Source organism: Rhinatrema bivittatum, chromosome 2 (genome assembly GCF_901001135.1).
Source record: "Rhinatrema bivittatum chromosome 2, aRhiBiv1.1, whole genome shotgun sequence".
NCBI lineage: Eukaryota > Metazoa > Chordata > Amphibia > Gymnophiona > Rhinatrematidae > Rhinatrema > Rhinatrema bivittatum.
Window position 1 is genome coordinate 28,798,469 of NC_042616.1, and position 19,154 is coordinate 28,817,622.

Genomic DNA, 19,154 nt, shown 5'->3' on the forward strand with positions numbered 1-19,154 from the left:
CATTCAGGTACTGTAGGTATTTCTCTATCCCCAGAGGGCTCATAATCTAAGTTTTTTTGTACCTGAGGCAATGTAGGGTAAAGTGACTTGCCCAAGGTCACAAGGAGTGACAGGGGGACTTGAACCTTGGTCTCCTGGTTCATAGTCCACTGCTCTAACCACTAGGCTATTCCTCCTCTCTTTTCTATTTTCTATTCCTCCTATTCTTTGTTTGAAAGAAGTCAAACAATTGAATTTGTTTTCCGATGTTTCATTTTCTAAAAAAAATCTTTTCCCGATGCCACTAGCAAACGAAAGAAAAAAGAAAAAATACACAACACCCTCCTTGGCCTCCCTTCTGCAAACTTTCTTCCTGGGGCAGGAGAGATCCCTGGTCACTCCCTGCCTCACTTCATTTTTTTTTTTATTTTAATTTTTTGTGTTAAATAAAAAAAAAAAACAAACAAACAAAATGGAAAAAAAAAAGTCTGGGCCCACTCCTAATGGCAAGGAATTGCTAGTAATCAGCATCGTTTAGTTAATAACCACCCGCAGTGGGCGGAAGGAACCCCCTTTGTTGTTTCTATAATGAATCAGGTGCCAGCAGGCTCTTTGTCCTTTTCGCTGCTGCAGACTAGCATGGCTACCCCCCTCAGGCACCAAAAGGGGTTTCACCCTTACAGCTCCTCCTCCTCCACACAGAGCCCAGGGTGCGGGTGCAGGGAAGGATCCGATAGATGGCAGCTCCCTCCTCCTCTCGCTCTCTCTCTCTATCCCTCCTTTATTCCCCCTCCTCCCTCCTCTGATGCCATTAGGCGAGAAGCTGAGCTGCCGGGCACCCAGCAAACGCCCCGATCTCCCACCCGGGGAGATGTGCAAGGAAGCAGCCGGGACTGAATCTGCAACCTCGGACGTCCTGCTCTGGGAAAGGGCCAGGGAAATGGCTGCAGCCAGGCTTTCTGCTCAGCAGGTAGGAGACCGGCAGGGCATGCGGCTCGGGTCCGCTCGCGCCCCGGGAGCCGGGGCTGGAAATCCTGCTGTGGAGGAAAGGGCCCGGAGAATGGTGGCCGCAGGGCTTTCCGCTCAGACTTGAGTTCCGTTCTCTTTTTCTCCCTTTGGGGACAGGATCGGCTCTCGGTGCCCTCTGCTAGGAGCAAGCTCTTCCGACTAAAACGGAAAGCAGCCCGGGGCCGGTAAAAATAAATAAATAAAATAAATCCCCCCCCCCGATCCCGGTAGGGTCTCTCTGGCAGTGCCAGCCCCAGCCCTCTGCAGCCTGCTCTCCATAAATAAACCCGGGAGCGGCTCCCTGGGGGGGGGGGGGGGAGAGCATTGCTCGGGCTTCCTGCAGCGCAGAAAGCCCGGGATCTCGGGCCCTTTTGCTGTGAGAGCTGCGTGCATTGTGTCTGTCTGTCTGTCTGTCTCTGTACCCAAGGCCCTCTGCCTGGAGAGCACCGTAAACGCGGGCAGCTAAAAGGCCTGTTCGCCCCCCCGTAAGATCATAACCCGAGCCTGCCGCGGTTTCCTGGCCCGATGCAGCCATTCTGCCCTTCCCCTGGCCGCACGGTGGCCTTTGTCTGCTCCCCTTTTTTTTGTGGCCGCCTGCCGTTCCGTGTGATCGCGCACATAGGGCTCAACACTTGTAGTGCGACGCCCCTTCTTCTCCCCTCTGCCCGCCCGGCTGCTTTCCCGAGCAGGCTGGGCTCCTGCCTTGGTTTCAGCTCCCAGCACCTCCGCCGGGACCAGAGAAGTATTTCCTGCCAGGCATCCTCCCTCCATTGTTTCCCCCCCAGTTTCCTTTCCTCTGGAAGGCTTTGCCGAAGCCCTGATAAATATTTGACTGCTTTTACCCTGTCCCCCCCCTTTTTCCTTCTCCCCGCCAGTGAGTTCGGGTTGAAAGGATTTTTCAAAGGCCTGTTTTGCACGCCCTACCTCGACCCCTCCATTCAGTTAAAAATCCGTGCACCCTTTTACAGTGCGTGTAGTCTGTGTGCCATTTTTAGAGGGGGGGATGAGAAAATAATGCACACGGGGGAGGGGTCATTAAGGCTTTACTCCAACAGGAGCAGGGCTGCACCTGAGGCTGGAGGGTGCTATTATCGAATTGGAGCTGCCAGACCCTTTTTTTTGGGGGGGGGCAGTCAGGGTATTAAAACGTAAGGGGCAGAGGAAAAGAAGGGGGGGCAGAGGAAAAGAAGGGGGGGCCCAGGAGGGAAGCGAACACCAACCAGGGCGTGGTTTAAGAATGGGATCATACGGCCAGGGCCAGAACCACTTTGCTTTAACTTTTTAAACTTTCGCTGGCTTGGGAGTGAGTGGATGTCTCTTTAGACCGTCAGGAGTTTCAGCGCTAAGGGCTGAGGCCACTGTCGTGCAATACCGCATGGCTGTGGTACCTTCCCCCCCCCCCACCCCCCATGGTATTTTACTGCTGGATTCATAAACCCGTGGCGGTGGGTGCAGCAGATCGGTCACATAATGAAGTTGTTACACCTGTAACGTTAGTTCTTCGATGGACAGCAGGATGTCGGTCCTCACGCAGGGGGTGACGCCGTCAGACGGGCGCCTGGTGCAGAACGTCTGATTTCAAAGCTTGGTGCAGCCCAGACCACCTCCCAGGCAGGGAGCACCCCCCCCCTCCATCCAGGATAAAGTTAAGACTTGGACAAACCAACTCCAAAGGTGAGGCGGGAGGGTGTGGTGAGAGAGCTGGCCATCATGCTGTCGGAGAACCAACGTCACAGGTAAGTAACTTCACTCTCTCTGGGGGCAAGCAGGATGGCGCGGCCCTCGCGTGTGGGGGGGAATACGAACCGGCAGGCCGCCTCAAACAAAAAAAAGGAAAAACTAAACCGTGAGCAGCTGCTGCTGATGATGATGATAGGCGATGGTCCAGCCATCAAAGATGACGAACCAATGAGAGTGGGAAGGTCATCAAAGACTCCACAACGTCCATCAAGTTCCAAAACAGTTTTACTGTAATCAAGCAAGCAGAGAGGTTCAAAGTGGCAGCATCCAGCCAAATAGTTTATATCGGTGAATCAATGGTCCGTCCCCCCCGACACGGGCCGGGTTTCGAAAAGACTGCGTCGGGAGGGCGCCCTTAAATTATAAGGAGCTCAGGTCAAAATTAAAGGTTGCAGTCAGAAAACATTAAATCCCCCCCCCCCCCAAAGCCAAGAAGGGTCAAAATAACCATGTACAGTCCCTTTTGAAATTACTTTATTAAAGGCTTTCCGAACCAAGTAGTTTTCTATAAATCTGTCGATTTATTTTGACCCTCTGGGTTTGTTTGTTTTCTTGGGGTTTTTTTTGAGGCAGCCTGAACCAGAATAACGGGCCCTAGGAGGAATGGGGTTGGGTTCTACACCTCAAAGAGAACTCCGTAGGACAGAGTGCTAAAAATTCAGCTCTGCGTCGGGTACCCCTGACAAAACAGGGGTGCGCTGTGAATATGTGGAGAAATTCCCACGTTGCAGTTTTGCAGAGCTCCGGCACTGTGAGTCGTCGCCATAAAATTTCTCAAGGCAAGTAGGGCTATCCCTTCCCCTAAGCCCCGTAATAGAGCCTGGTAGGGTAGCGCTCCCTCCCTCCTCATGTTTAATGATGACATCAGTGGACAGTCGGAGGGCCTGATTTAGTGCGGTTTTCCAAAATGGGCACAGACTGGCCTTTGGCCCCTCCCACATGGCAAGGGTCTACCAGGTCGGCAAATGGTGCCGACCTGGCTCAAGGCTTGGGCCCTCCAACTGTTCCACTAGTGTCATTTTTAAAGGTAGGAGAGTCGGGGGCACTAGCTCACTAAGAACATAAGAAATTGCCATACTGGGTCAGACCAAGGGTCCATCAAGCCCAGCATCCTGTTTCCAAAAGAGGCCGATCCAGGCCACAAGAACCTGGCAAATACCCAAACACCAAGAAGATCCCATGCTACTGATGCAATTAATAGCAGTGGCTATTCCATAAGTCAACCTGATTAATAGCCGTTAATGGACTTCTCCTCCAAGAACTTATCCAAACCTTTTTTTTTAAACCCATATACACAAACTGAAGTTAGCAAGCAGCTCATTTAAAACAAATCAAAGAAAATTATTTTTCACTCAGCGCATAGTTAAGCTCTGGAATTCATTGCCAGAGGATGTGGTTACAGCAGTTAGTGTTACTGGATTTAAAAAAAAGTTTGGATAAGTTCCTAGAGGATAAAGCCATAAATTATGATGGTAATTAATAAGCAATAGCAGCATGTGATCTATCTAATGTATGGGTACTTGTGGCTTGGATGGGCCACTGTTGGAAACAGGATACTGGGCTTGATGGACCCTTGGTCTGACCCAGTATGGCAAATCTTATGTTCTTAAGTAGTCCTTCTATTATCTGAAAGAGTAAATAACTGATTCACATCTACCCGTTCTAGACCTCTCATGATTTTGTAGACCTCTATCATATCCCCCCTCAGTCGTCTCTTCTCCAAGCTGAACAGCCCTAACCTCTTTAGTCTTTCCTCATAGGGGAGCTGTTCCATCCCCTTTATCATTTTGGTCGCCCTTCTCTGTATCTTCTCCATCGCAATTATATCTTTTTTGAGATTCGGCGACCAGAATTGTACACAGTATTCAAGGTGTGGTCTCACCATGGAGTGATTATAGAGGCATTATGACATTTTCCGTTTTATTCACCATTCCCTTTCTAATAATTAAAAAATGATTTTTTACATTGCTTTTCTGTATTATTATTTTGATTTATATTCTACCTTTTGTGACTGATCACCCACTTCAAAGCAAATTACATTTAGGGTATTGCAGGTGTTCTTTGTCCCCAGAAGTCTTACAGTCTAACGGAAGGCGCAGTGACTTGCCCAAGATCACGAGGAGTGTCGGCGGGATTTGAACCCTGGCTTCCCTGGTTCATGGGATCCTTTATCCCTTTAAATTTTATGGAAAGGGGGGCATGGGGAACTGATTATAGAGGAAGGAGGTACTGGAATTGAACGGGGAGGGGGTTAGTCCAGGGGGAGGCAAAGCGTTGCTGCGTGGCTGATTTTTCTCTTTGTTATATAAATTTTATATTTGTTTAAAGGATTTATCTCTCGCACCCTTCCGAGGTTCAGAGCGCCTTGAACGATGGCCCCGACGGACTTAACATATTTTTTTTTGGGGGGGGGAGGCGTGTTGGAGGGCCGCCATGGCGCGTTTTCTCTCCTGTTTAACAGTTACCAGCTCTTGGGGCAATCCTAACCGATAAGCGGCTGATGAATTTCTACTTTGCTGCTCGGAAGCACAGCTTTCGCCCCCCCCCTTTCCACCGTTTTCAGCCGTGCGCCCGCCTGGTACGCTGGGCGTCTCACTCACTAATCTACGCCGGTACCCAAAACACCAGGCACCCACCCCCCCCCCCCCCCCCCCCACCGCGTTTCGATATCTTCTTTGTCGAGCAGCTGAAACTACGAGTCGACACTCCCGACGCCCTCGGAGATGAGGGCGTAAGCTGAGGGAGCCCGCCGCTCGCGTTCTGGAAACCGTGATATACACACACACGGCGTAGTTACGCTCCTGGGGAACGCCTCTTCGTTTTATTTATCACAGCTAAAAAGCACGAGTGTTGCAGTACTGGAAGATTCCCTTCAGCAGATTTAGCTATGACCGCCCCTGATTTTTACCTGCTCAAGTCGTCAACTGAGCCTTTCAGCATTGCTGCAGCTGCGGCAGCCAGAAGGCGGTGGACCTCGCTCTTCCTCCTGAATCTTTTCTCACTTTACTTCCCTCTGTGTGGAGTCCCCCCCCCCCCCCCCAGCAAGAGTTGCTTCTTCCTGCTCCGGGTTCCTCTGAAATGTTTTTCGGGGCTCCGTGCTGTGGAGGATCTGGTCCCCAGTTGCTGCTGCTCCACCAACGTACCCTTTGCCTCCGCTTAACTGAATCCATCGCCTTAGCTCGGGGACGTGGTTCTGATCTGTCCGCTCCCGTTGTGAGGCGCTGTGTTTTGGTCCAGTGGTGGGGGCGGGGTAACAAGAACCCCCTTTAGAGTTTCCTGGACGGCGCAGAGAAGGCCCCCCCCCATAAGTAAGAGCACCCGAGGGATCATGAGGGCGTTCAGAGAGCCGGAAACCCAACACGGCTCCGTTTTTTTTTTTTTTCCCAGCAGGATCCTCGAATGGAGACCGTTTAAGTAGGAGGATTCTGAGCCTTGGCGTAAGATAGGATAACACAGGAAGTGCTGGGCTGGTTGGGCCAGAGGGGCCCATCAAGCCAACAAGCGGGCCGGTGCGGGTCACTAAATAAGTACCTGGCAGGTCCATTCCTCGTGGCTCTCCCAGAAACAGGCAACGGCAGTCCCCCCATTGCTTGCCTGGCTAATTCATTTTTTTAAAGGTGCCGTCCTCCTGAAGCTTGCCCGAAACTTTATTGAATGGCCTTGACTGCATCCTCCAGCAACAAATTCTGCAGTTTGTGTTAACTTAAAAAAACAAAACAAAAATTCTTAAATTTGCTTTAAATCTGCTGCCAGTTAGTTTCATGACATGTCCCTTACTTTTTAGTACAGTTTGGAAGGGCAAATAACCGTTTCCCGCCACTCATGATTTTGTAGACCTCTATCCTATGCCCCCTCAGCCGTCTCTTCTCCAAGCTGAACAGCCCTAACCTCTTCAGCCTTTCCTCATAGGGGAGCTGTTCCATCCCCTTTATCATTTTGGTTGCCCTTCTCTGTACCTTCTCCATCACAACTATATCTTTTTTGAGATGCGGCGACCAGAATTGTACACAGTATTCAAGGTGCGGTCTCACCATGGAGCGATACAGAGGCATTATGACATTTTCCGTTCTATTAACCATTCCCTTCCTATTAATTCCCAACATTCTGTTTATTTTTAGACTGCTGCAGCACACTGAGCCGACAATTTTAAAGCCTAGATCTTTTTCCTGGGTGGTAGCTCCTAATATGGAACCTAAGACTGTGTAACTACAGCAAGGGTTATTTTTCCCTATATGCAACACCTTGCACTTGTCCACATTAAATTTCATCTGCCATTTGGATGCCCAATCTTCCAGTCTTGCAAGGTCCTCCTGTAATGTATCACAATCCGCTTGTGTGATTTAACCACTCTGAATAATTTTGTATTGTCCACAAATTTGATAACCTCACTTGTCGTATTCCTTTCCAGATCATTTATATATATATTAAAAAGCACCAGTCCAAGTACAGATCCCTGAGGCACTCCACTGTTTACCCTTTTCCACTGAGAAAATTGACCATTTAATCCTACTCTCTGTTTCCTGTCTTTTAGCCAGTTTGCAATCCACGAAAGGACATCGCCACCTATCCCATGACTTTTTACTTTTCCTAGAAGCCTCTCATGAGGAACTTTGTCAAACGCCTTCTGAAAATCCAAGTATACTATATCTACCGGTTCACCTTTATCCACTTGTTTATTAACCCCTTCAAAAAAATGAAGCAGATTTGTTCGGCCAGATTTCCCTTGGGTAAATCCATGTTGACTGTGTTCCATTAAACCATGTCTTTCTATATGCTCTACAATTTTGATCTTGAGAATAGTTTCCACTATTTTTCCCAGCACTGAAGTCAGGCTCACTGGTCTATAGTTACCCGGATCGCCCCTGGAGCCTTTTTTAAATATTGGGGTTACATTGGCCACCCTTCAGTCTTCAGATACAATGGATGATTTTAATGATAGGTTACAAATTTTAACTAATAGATCAGTCTCACAAGGTCCTCTTGCAATTCATCACAATCTGCTTGAGATTTAACTACTCTGAATAATTTTGTATCATCTGCAAATCTGATCATCTCACTCATTGTACCCTTTTCCAGATCATTTATAAATATATTGAAAAGCACAGGTCCCAGTACAGATCCCTGAGGCACTCCACTGGTTACATTTTTCTACTGTGAAAATTGTCCATTTCCTAGCGTGTAGCAGTTGGACTCAGGACCAATGGGTATAGTGTACTCCTGTTAGCAGTTGGAGACGGATCAGATTTCAATCTGACGTCAGTCCCTAGTACATATACCCCTGCAGGAAGTGCAGCTCTTCAGTATTTTCCGTCTCCATAGCAGTTAGGGACTATCGGCATGCTCTCAGAGCGTTAGACCAAAATTAAAGAACAAAACCGAAATTTAAAGAAGAAACCTACCTGAAGACGAGCCCCGCACTCCTGCGGTGATACCCTCGGGTCCCTCCCCCAGTTGAGTTTCCCGAGGTGATTTCCGTGGTCCCTCGGAGGTGAGCCTCGGTCCGGTGGCCGATTCGCGGCAGGGACCTAGCCCCCGAATCCTCGGGTGCGGCGTAGAGGTAGCCTCGGTCCAGCGGCCGAATCGCGGCGAGGACTTAGCCCCCGATCTCGGGCACGGCTGAGAGGCAGCGGGTGCACCCCCTCGAGCGCGGCGGTGAAGGATTTGCCCTCTCCCCCTGCAGCCGGAGACCACCCGGAGCAAAACCGGGAGTGCCGAAGACGAGGTAAGGTGGAAATCTTCTACTTAATCCGGTCTCCGAAGATCGAGGAGGAGCACAGGTCGGCGATTGGAATCTGTGCCACCGGGTTGATCCGCCCTAGCAGGGCTTGGCCCCGGCTGTTCCAGGGTCTGCCCACGTGGAGACCCTCCAAGGAGGTCGCCATATTGCCCGCATGCTTGCCGTCGCCATCTTGGCCTTGTTCGCTGCACCGCCCGCCGTCCGATCCGAGCACACAAATTAAGCTAAGCTTAATTTGTGTGCACATAATTATTTATGTGCACATAATCTTAGGCGCACATAAAACCTTACGCGCATAAGTTACGCACACAGTACAAGGCGCACATCTACGGCTAGGCGCAAATCTGCACGCACAGATCAGACGCAATGGAGCGCATAAGAGCTTACGCGTCCACAGAAATGGCACCGCCAGAAACAGGAATAAAAGCCCAAGGCCTCTGCCCAGCATGTCACATCAGAGCCGCACAGAGCGAGGAAGCGGACTCCCTATGCGCACACTGTGAGGAGGCCCTGGGAGATCCAGGCCAGGGCCAGTCCCCCCAGGGCCCAGTGCTAGCTCCTCAGGGGGCACCCCAGACCTAGCAGGCCCCAGTGAGTCCATCCCACAGACGGGGACCCCCAGGGAACCGGCGCCCCTCAACTTAGACCCAGCATCGATCTCCTGGGTAGAGTTATTTAAGGGGATTCACGCCTTTGTCAAAATGCAAACTGAACCCCGGGCGGACCAGCTATATGCGCCACCGGAAGACCCTCATGCCCCAGGACCCTCGAGGCCTAGGCACAGGCTCCCACCTCCCAGAAGCCCCACCTACGGGGACACGGATTTCTCCGAAGAAGAAGTCGAGCCCCTTGAGGAGGGAAACTTCCCTCAGGGACAGAGCCACACCGAACCATGAGACGCTTCTTCTCAAAGGATGAGCTTCCGGACCTTTTATCCCAGTGCCTATCGGAACTCGCTATCCCGGGCCAAGGCACCCCGGGGGAACCTAGAATGAACCCCCTGCTGGAGGGCCTTCGACAGACGTCTCGCCATTTTCCTCTCTTACAGGCGGCACAACAGCTAATTGACCTGGAGTGGAATGCGCCGGAGTCCTCATTCAAAGGGGGTCGAGCCTTATCGGCCATGTACCCCCTGGACCCAGCAACCAAGGAGCTTCTGGCTTGCCCTAGACTGGACGCCATGGTATGCGCGGTCGCTAAGCGCACTACCATCCCAGTGGAGGGAGGAGCGGCGCTCAAGAATGCACACGACCGGCGCCTGGAAGCCATACTAAAACAAGCATTTGAGGTGGCAGCCATGCCCCTGCAGATTGCGGCCTGCTGCACCGTGGTGACACGTTCCTGTTTATCCCAAGCCAGGAACAACACTCCAGGAGAAGACATGGAATCAGCACTATCATTCCTCACTGACACGGTTTCCGATCTAGTGCGCACAGCAGCCAGAAGAGTGTCATCCACAGTGGCAGCCAGGAGACAACTCTAGCTTCGAAATTGGCCGGCTGATGCCTCCTCCAAAACACGCCTCACGAGAATGCCCTTCAAAGGATCCCTCCTGTTCGGCAGCGAACTAGAGAAACTGGCTAACAATGGGGCGACTCCCCATTACTCGCCTGCCGGAAGACAAGACGAAGAGAAACCAGCGTCCTTTTCCCAGGTCCACCAGAGGCAGAAACTCACAGCGCTTCAACCCTTACAAGAACAACTATCAAGCGCCCCGCCCTACGGGCAGGAACCAGTCCTTTCAGAACAAACACAACAAGAGGAGAACCAGCTCGGGTCCAGGCCCCAGCCGCACCCCACAATGAGATTCAGCCGACCCATCCAAGGGAAGAAGCCATAGGGGGCAGATTTGCCCAATTCTACCAAAGATGGATCGAGATAATGTTGGACAAATGGGTCCTAAACATCATTCGAGAGGGATACTTTCTGGACTTCACAGCATCCTTCCAGACAAATTTGTGAAATCTCCCTGCCAAGAGGACAGCAGTGGAAACCATATTAACCAAATTGCTCACCTTAAAGGCTATAACACCAGTGCCCACGCACCAGCGAAATACTGGACACTATTCCATCTATTTTATCATCCCCAAGAAAGAGGGAACGTACCGCTCATACTGGACCTCAAGTCTGTCAGCCGCTACCTGAGGGTACCACACTTCCGCATGGAAACCTTACGCTCGGTCATAAGGGCGGTACAGCTGGGAGAATTTCTGACTTCCCTGGACCTGTCAGAAGCCTATCTGCACATCCCAGTCCATCACGATCATCAGCGCTTCCTACGCTTCGCGATCCTGGACCATCTCTACCAGTTCCGAGCGCTACCCTTCGGGCTAGCTACAGCCCCAGGACGTTCACCAAAATCATGGTCGTAGTGGCGGTGACACTGAGGAAAGAAGGATTCCTCGTTCACCCATATCTGGACAATTGGCTGATCAGTCAAAATCCCCAGAGGAAAGTCATCAGATGACCACCAGAGTCAAGAACCTCTTGGAGAACCTCAGATGGGTCGTCAACTCAACCAATCTCTGGAATACCTGAGAGTCCGGGTCGACACCCAACAGGACAAGGTTATTTTTCCCCCTACAAGGAGAAGGAAATTGATGGACCAGTTGAGAAAACTGTTGAACAGTGCTTGCCCCACGGTACGGGACTACCTACAAGTCCTCGGACTCATGACTTCAACCCTAGAAGTCATACCATGGGCAAGGGCCCACATGCAACCACTACAACGCTCCCTACTGTCACGATGGAACCCGATGTCCCAGGAAGCAAACCTGCAAGGGATCTCGGCCGCCCACATCGCGGGAAAAGACAACGTCACTGTGGATTACCTCAGCAGAGAAAGTCTAGACCCAGGGGAATGGAGGCTGTCATCCACAGCCTTCCAGTTGATAATAAACTGCTGGGGAACTCCAGCCATGGATCTTCTGGCAACCCGGTCCAACGCCCAAGTTCCCAAGTTCTTCAGTCGCAGACGAGACCCTCAATCCCAGAGGATCGACGCCCTCATCCAAAACTGGCCACAAGAAGACCTGCTGTACGCCTTTCCTCCATGGCCACTACTGGGCGGGATCATCCGCAAGATTGAATACCACAGGGGGCTAGTACTTCTAGTGGCCCCGGACTGGCCAAGAAGGCTGTGGTATGCAGACATGCGAAGACTTCAGGTGGGGAACCCACTGTGTCTACCTCCACAAAGGGACCTGCTCCAGCAAGGAGCGATCCTCCACGAAGACCCAACTCGATTCTCTCTTATGGTGTGGCCATTGAGAGGCTTGCCTGAAGAAGAGCGGATACTCGAGGGCAGTAATTGACATCTTGCTCCGAGTACGCAAGTTTTCCACATCCTTAACTTATATACGAATATGGAGAATATTCGAAGCCTGGTGTGAAGACCACGACATCCTTCCTCGGACAGTCAAAATTCCCATGATCCTGGAATTCCTGCAGGACGGCCTGAAGAAGGGGTTGTGTCTCAACTCCATCAAGATTCAACTGGCCGCTTGCCTGCTTCAGAGCCAAAGTGGACAGCATCAATCTATCTTCCCATCCAGACCTCTCCCGCTTCCTGAGAGGGGTCAAGCAAATCTGACCATCACTAAAGTGGCCGGTACCCCTTGGAATCTCAATCTAGTACTCGACTTCCTAGCGGGAGCTTCCTTCAAACCTACACACGGTCTGTCCCTACGGCTCCTGACCTTGAAGACTGCAATCCTAGTGGCAATATGTTCAGCCCGTCGCATCTCAAACTTCAAGCGCTATCCTGCCGGGAACCGTTCCTCGGATTCACACCGGGATCCATACAGCTACGCACTGTCCCCTCCTTCCTTCCAAAGGTGGTTTCTCATTTCCATCTAAACCAAACCATCTCGCTGCCATCTCCAGACGAGAATAAGGACTTGGAAGACTCACACCGCCTACGCCATCTTAACGTTGGCAGACTCCTAGTCCGATACCTAGAAAGATCAGAATCCGTACGAAAGACGGACTACCTAATCGTCCTTCACAGCGGGAAGAAACAAGGGGAAGCTGCCTCATGGGTAACCATAGCCCGCTGGATCAAAGAAGTAATCAAGGCGGCATACATAGAGGCAGGCAAGCTTCCACCTCTGCAAGTCAAGGCCCATTCGACAAGGGCTCAGGCAGTGTCCTGGGCAGAAACCAAGATGCTGTCACCTGCCGAGATCTGTCGGGCAGCGACTTGGTCCTCCATTCGCACCTTCTCGAGGTTCTACCGCCTGGAGGTTCAGGCCAGTGAGGACACAGCATTTGCTAGTGCAGTACTAAGTGGGCCATGGGCAGCCTCCCACCTGGTTCTGGAGTAGCTTTTGTACATCCCATTGGTCCTGAGTCCAACTGCTACACGCTAGGAAATGGAGAAATTACTTACCTGATAATTTCGTTTTCCTTAGTGTAGACAGATGGACTCAGTATCCCGCCCACGGCTGCCTCATAATACGGAAACCTCGGGTGACAATCCCAATCCCCGAGAGCAAGACAAGCACGGGTAAGCCACGCTTTATCTCTAGTTAGGACACCCATAGTTACCGGGTGCCGGCGTTTCTCGGTTGAGTGCACTGGCTGTCTCCAGCTAAAATTCACGTCAACCAGTTCAATTTAATCACGTTAATTAAGTTATTCAAAGACACATATATCCACAATGCTTTTCGAAGAGAATACTGAAGAGCAGCACTTTCTGCTGGGGTATATGTACTAGGGCTGAGGTCAGATTGAAATCTGATCCGTCTCCAACTGCTATCAGGAGTACACTATACCCATTGGTCCTGAGTCCATCTGTCTACACTAAGGAAAATGAAATTATCAGGTAAGTAATTTCTCCATTTATCAAGTTTACCATTCGTGGCTTCAATAACCCCCGCAGTCCCTTCTCTGATTATCTCTGCGACATCACTTTCAACCAGCGCGGCAGCTGCTGTTGCCATGATGATTTCGGCCAGTCACATTTTTTTTCAGCTTTGGGCCCTGCAGAGCTGCCTTGATAGAGGGTGGAAGGGTGGGTAGGGGTCTACAAAGACCCCCCCCCCCCAAAAGAGGATTTTTAGGATTTGGAGGGAAGGCTTGTATGGGTCTTGTGGAGCTTTATATATCATCACGGGCGCATCAGGGCATGCGCTACTGTCCCAGTGCTCCCTTGGGAAATGATCTACAATCCCGAGCTCTAGATACAATGAATGCGGCTTGCCAGGTTTTTGGAAAGCCACATTATTTTATTAGAGTAGGATTACTTATGCATTAACCTCTTGGCGTGCATTTGCAAAATGTATGCATACAAATCTCATGCAAAGCAGTTCTTTGTAATAGGGGCATGTTTTGGGCCAAACTAATGTGCGATATGCTGGTACTGCACAATATACAATGTTTTTATTAGTCATTCATGGCATATCGCAGCGTAGTAAATCTCCCTATAAGTTTTTGTACCTGAGGCAATGGAAGGTGAAGGTCGTAAGAAGTAGCAGGAGGAGTTGAAATTTTGGCTTCCCTTGTTTGCATCCAGTTGCTGTAACCACTAAGCTATTCCTGCACTCCAGTGGCTAGGGCAGTGTGCAGTCTCCTCCTGTTTTCCTCCTTCCTCCTTCCCAAGTCCTCCGCCCCTTCCTGCCCTGCTGATCTCCAACACTGGGAGGTCTCCTGATGCAGAAGGGGCTGAGTGTTTCTGGTTTGTTTTTCAGGTGCCGGTTACATTTGAGGACATCGCTGTCTATTTCTCCCAGAAGGAATGGGGATATTTAGAAGAATGGCAGAAGGAGCTTTACAAGGAGGTGATGAAGGAGAATTATCAGACCCTCAGATCGCTGGGTAAGGGAGATACAGACTTATCATATGAACTACAACTGGGATGGGAAATTTTTAATTCGTCTCCCTTGGCTAATTACATTTTGTTCTGTAATTTTGAGCATCGCTGAAGAAACACATTTAAAATTATAGAGTCACCCATGAAAGGGTTTTGTGACTTTCCTTAGTTATAACGCGGTAGTTCTGGTATTTGGGAATTTGATTCAATTGATGTCTATAGAGGTCAGGGGCATGATTAGGAGGATGGTGCCACTGAGTTTCTATAGAGGTGAGTAATGTGGTTAGGACTAGAGGGTGCTAACATTGAAATGTATTTATTTTTTATTTATGCAATTTTTATATACCGTTACCCTGAACACAAGGTTCCATCTTTACGGTTTACAATTAATTAAGAACAGAAAAATACAATAAAGATCAATTAAAAATAATAAAATAGTAGAATATTAAACATAAAATTAGCATTAATAAAGATAAGAACAATCAATTAAAAAACTGCGGACTTAAATATCAATCTGGGTGTTAGTTCCGTAAGCTTGTAAAAAGCACCATGTTTTTAAGTCTTTCTTAAACTTCTTTAATGGAGGTGAATGACATGGTTAGGAGGAGAATATCATTGACGATTCTGGAAGTGAATTACATGTATAGGAGGGAGATACCCATAGAATAAGAACATAAGAAATTGCCATGCTGGGTCAGACCAAGGGTCCATCAAGCCCAGCATCCTGTTTCCAACAGAGGCCAATCCAGGTCACAAGAACCTGGCAATTACCCAAACACCAAGAAGATCCCATGCTACTGATGCAATTAATAGCAGTGGCTATTCCCTAAGTAAACTTGATTAACAGCCGTTAATGGACTTCTCCTCCAAGAACTTATCCAAACCTTTTTTGAACCCAACTACACTAACTGCACTAACCACATCCTCTGGCAACAAATTCCAGAGCTTTATTGTGCGTTGAGTGAAAAAGAATTTTCTCCGATTAGTCTTAAATGTGCTACTTGCTAACTTCATGGAATGCCCCCTAGTCCTTCTATTATTCGAAAGTGTAAATAACCGAGTCACATCTACTTGTTCAAGACCTCTCATGATCTTAAAGACCTCTATTATATCCCCCCTCAGCCGTCTCTTCTCCAAGCTGAAAAGCCCTAACCTAACCTAACTAGGTGATGCCTGTGGTTAGGAGGAGAAGATCATTGACGATTCTGGAAGTGAACTACATGTATAGGAGGGAGATACCCATAGAATTCATAGGTGATGCCTATGGTTAGGAGGAGAAGATCATTGACGATTCTGGAAGTGAATTACTTGTATAGGAGGGAGATACCCATAGAATTCATAGGTGATGCCCATGAGTTCTGTTGGTGTGAATGATATGATAGGAGTCTCTAAGGAGTTGCAAGTCCCCATGGAAAAGCTGACTGTATCCAAAACCAAACTGGAAACGAATATCGAGCAGACTGATACATTTGAAGTTACTTTAAGGAAAGTACAAGATAAAGAAGACTGTTTAATTAGAGACAACGCTTCGCTTCATGATAAGAGAGAGAGATTAGACACTGTGGCTAGGCGTCTCACCTTAAGATCTATTCAGTTTCCTAAAATATCTCTGTTTGCATTTCTAGATTTGTTTAGGAGATATACGATGGAAGTTTTAAGGCGTCTCAAATGGAGAACAATTTTTCAAAAGACAAATTGAACAAATTGATGGGAAACAGCAGCTTCACGTCATCCGAATAGATGTAGTATTGGACTGCATACATCCTTATTAACTGAGCAGGAGGAGCTAGGCAAATGTCGAACAGCAGTAGAGAGAGTGATGTTCCCCCGGGAGACTCCCAACGAGAGGCGTCTTTACCCATCTCGACTCTCTGGTGTCAATCGGACAGAAAGGAGGAAGTCTGAGTGCCTGAGATATTGCTAAAACGAGCCTTCATCAGGGCCAATTTTTTCTCATCAGGGCAATTCACTGCTCTCTCTCTAACCTTCACAATTTCCCATCCACTTACTGGGTAATATGAGTCCTCATGGGCAATAGCAAGGGGGTCAGGGTTATTTTGTTAATTTATTTCCACATATTTTCAGTCCACTTGTCCAAGGCGGATTACAGTATTTCATAGGTAATTCAAAGGACATACGGGGACAGACAGCCAGACAATAAAAATGTGCACCTCCTCGTAAAAATCGATTTAAAACAGGCTCTCAAACGAAGGCATGACAAAACAACACTGCCTTTAATTGTCTTCTGAATTTTAGATAATCCTTTTTCACTGTGTAATCTATTGGACAAAGAATTCCACAAAAGTGGATCAGAAAATGAAATGGTCTCTCTCGTTTTCTGTAACCTAACGTCTAAAACTTAGCACATACAACCCTGGGGATAACGAATGGCTCCAATAAAGCCATTTGCCACCTTGCAGGTGCATGCCATATTGCATGAGAGGTTAAAACGTTGACCTTAACTCTCTGTTGGATAGGGAGCCAAGGAAGTTGTTTCAAATAAGGGGGTTGTATGTTCCCCCTGTTTAGCCCCAATTATAACTCTGGCTGCCATATTTGGTACTAATTCTAAGGCTCCTACCCATTTCTTTTTTTAGGAATACCAAGATAAAGGGAGTTGACATACTCTATACCAATGCATAAGCAGTGCGCAAATCCCTCTTATTTATTATTGCCCCCCAGTCCACCCGAGCCACCAGATCTACCAACAAAGGCACCATACATGTCCAATCCCTGAAAATGGCTCATCTCTCCTCTACCCGCGACCGTGCTATCTCTATTGCCGGTCCGGCTCTATGGGAACTCTCTACCTGACCACATGCGCATTGAAACCGGTGTGCAATTAATGCAAAAAGAAACTAAAAAACACTTCTGTCAACCATGCTTACCCAGATAACTCTTCCATCTCCCCTCGTAGTCCCCCCCCTCCAGGGGACTGCCCTCTCCTATATTAAGGAGACTACCATTGTAAAATTATAAATTGTATTCTCTGGTTATGACTTTCTTGTTTATCTATCCTTCCTACTGCCTATTTATTTTACCCCCCCGCCCAGTTACATTCTCCTTGTTGAAATGTATTTTCCAAGCTTTAAGTTATTATGTGAACCGGTATGATGTACCCACTAATGCCGGTATATAAAAGTTTCTAAATAAAATAAAATAAATAAATAAATATTAATAGAATTCCTCATAGGTCTCATCAGCTTTAAGTAGAACAGTGTCTTGGCTACCATTCTAATTTGCTTTTGTAATGTTAAAGCAGCATCTAAATCAACGCCTTCATTCTTAATGGGCATTTTAACATTGGCTGACTTTAGCAGAACTTCAACAGGGGCAGAAATGTTGTCTTTTGACTATTCAACTTCATCATATTATCCCTCCTTCCAGGTCTCAATAGATGACATACAATTAGCCAAACACTCCATTGGCAAGGTACCATCAGATTCACAAAGAATCAGCAATATATATATATAGAACTGGACTCCTGATGCTCTCAAAACATAGCATTTTACTACACTATTATATCACTATTGTTATTCATAGTAGTATTAGTATTACAATTGATGCCATCCTCCTGTTCTATAATCAGGTTACGGCATCCAAAGACCTGATATCCTCTGCAGGATGGATCGAGGAGAAGAGCCATGGGTCAGGAGAGCATGGGAGAAAGAGATTTTGATCCCCTCATACACAGGTGAGTAATAATAACTCCGAATCTATGCAGTGGGATAAAGAATGGGTAGGTAATGCTCATGACCCCTGTAGCAGATAGATGTGATGCTCTGGCAATGGGGAGCGGTGCTACCAAAGCTGCTGGGCTGAGTAGGATGACTATAACGCTGGACGTGTTAACAACACCATTTGGAAGGGATCCAGTCACTTTCAGGAGTCTCATGTACAGCCTAAGCCTTGGAAAATTCTAATGTTGGGTCTGAGGAAAGATATCATGGCTTGTGAAGAAAGTGGAATGACCAACCTGTAATGATTGTGCTTTGATGGCAAGGGAGTGAGTTACGCAGACGGGTTAACGTAAACCGGCCCAGAGCGGGCCTCCAGACCTTTCCAGTAAATTCTTCTCTGACATGAGGCTGTGGTGCCCACAGCTCTTCAATGTCAATATCTGGCCAAGCTCAAAGGATGAAAAGGAGAGAGGACAACTAGAACATTTAATTGAAGGCCTCAGAAACCAGTCTCTCTCTCTCTCTCCACTCTGAGCATCGCTAGGGACAGCATAATGGTAGGCCATGCGACATGGTAAAAATGGCAGGAAAAGACCAAGTGGTCCAACCAGTCTGCTCTTTTAGTTTCTTACGGTAGTAACTGCCGCTCCATGCAGGTTACCCCCCGAAGCCTTATATAAAGTGTAGTAATATTTACAATTGAAACCAAGCAGTTTGACAAACCCATAACAAAATGACTGCTAGCAACATTTTTACGGTTGAGCGGCCTTCTTAGTAATTCACACAACGTTGCTTAAATGCCCTTTGCTTTTGGACTGGGCCATGGAAACGCTCCAGTGCTTTTTTTTTTTTTTCTTCCCTAAATGTCTGCGTACCCTGGAACGTAAAGGTCGGGGTGGTTTCTTAAAGCCTTAATGGTGGATCCCCCTTGGGAGTCGAGTATGATTCAGGCTAGATCTGAGCTCTGTGTTTTTCTCAGATCTTAGGTCTGTCTTGAAAGTGAGAGAGAGAGAGAGAGAGAGCTGATGACCTCTTCGGTGAGGCCTGGGAAACCAGTGCCATTTTGGTCAGTTCCCTGGACCTTTTTACTGTGCTTTTTAGTACAAGTAACCAGACCACTCTCCCCAGCATCTTTACACGGGCGAATGAGAGGCTTCTGCTTTTGGTGCTCCGAGCACGTCTTGAAGCCCCCGGGGCT

General features: G+C 48.4%; 1 protein-coding gene across 1 annotated transcript in view; it reads left to right on the plus strand.

Annotated features, from left to right (window-relative positions):
- The first annotated feature begins 644 nt into the window (after positions 1 to 644).
- The window catches only part of LOC115083163 (zinc finger protein 569-like), a 30,178-nt gene continuing 11,668 nt past the window's right edge, over positions 645 to 19,154 (plus strand). Inside the window, exons 1-3 of the mRNA XM_029586971.1 lie at positions 645 to 949; positions 14,155 to 14,281; positions 17,866 to 17,970. Coding sequence (XP_029442831.1) covers positions 785 to 949; positions 14,155 to 14,281; positions 17,866 to 17,970 — 397 coding nt within the window. The 5' untranslated portion in view covers positions 645 to 784. The remainder of the gene's footprint in view (positions 950 to 14,154; positions 14,282 to 17,865; positions 17,971 to 19,154) is intronic.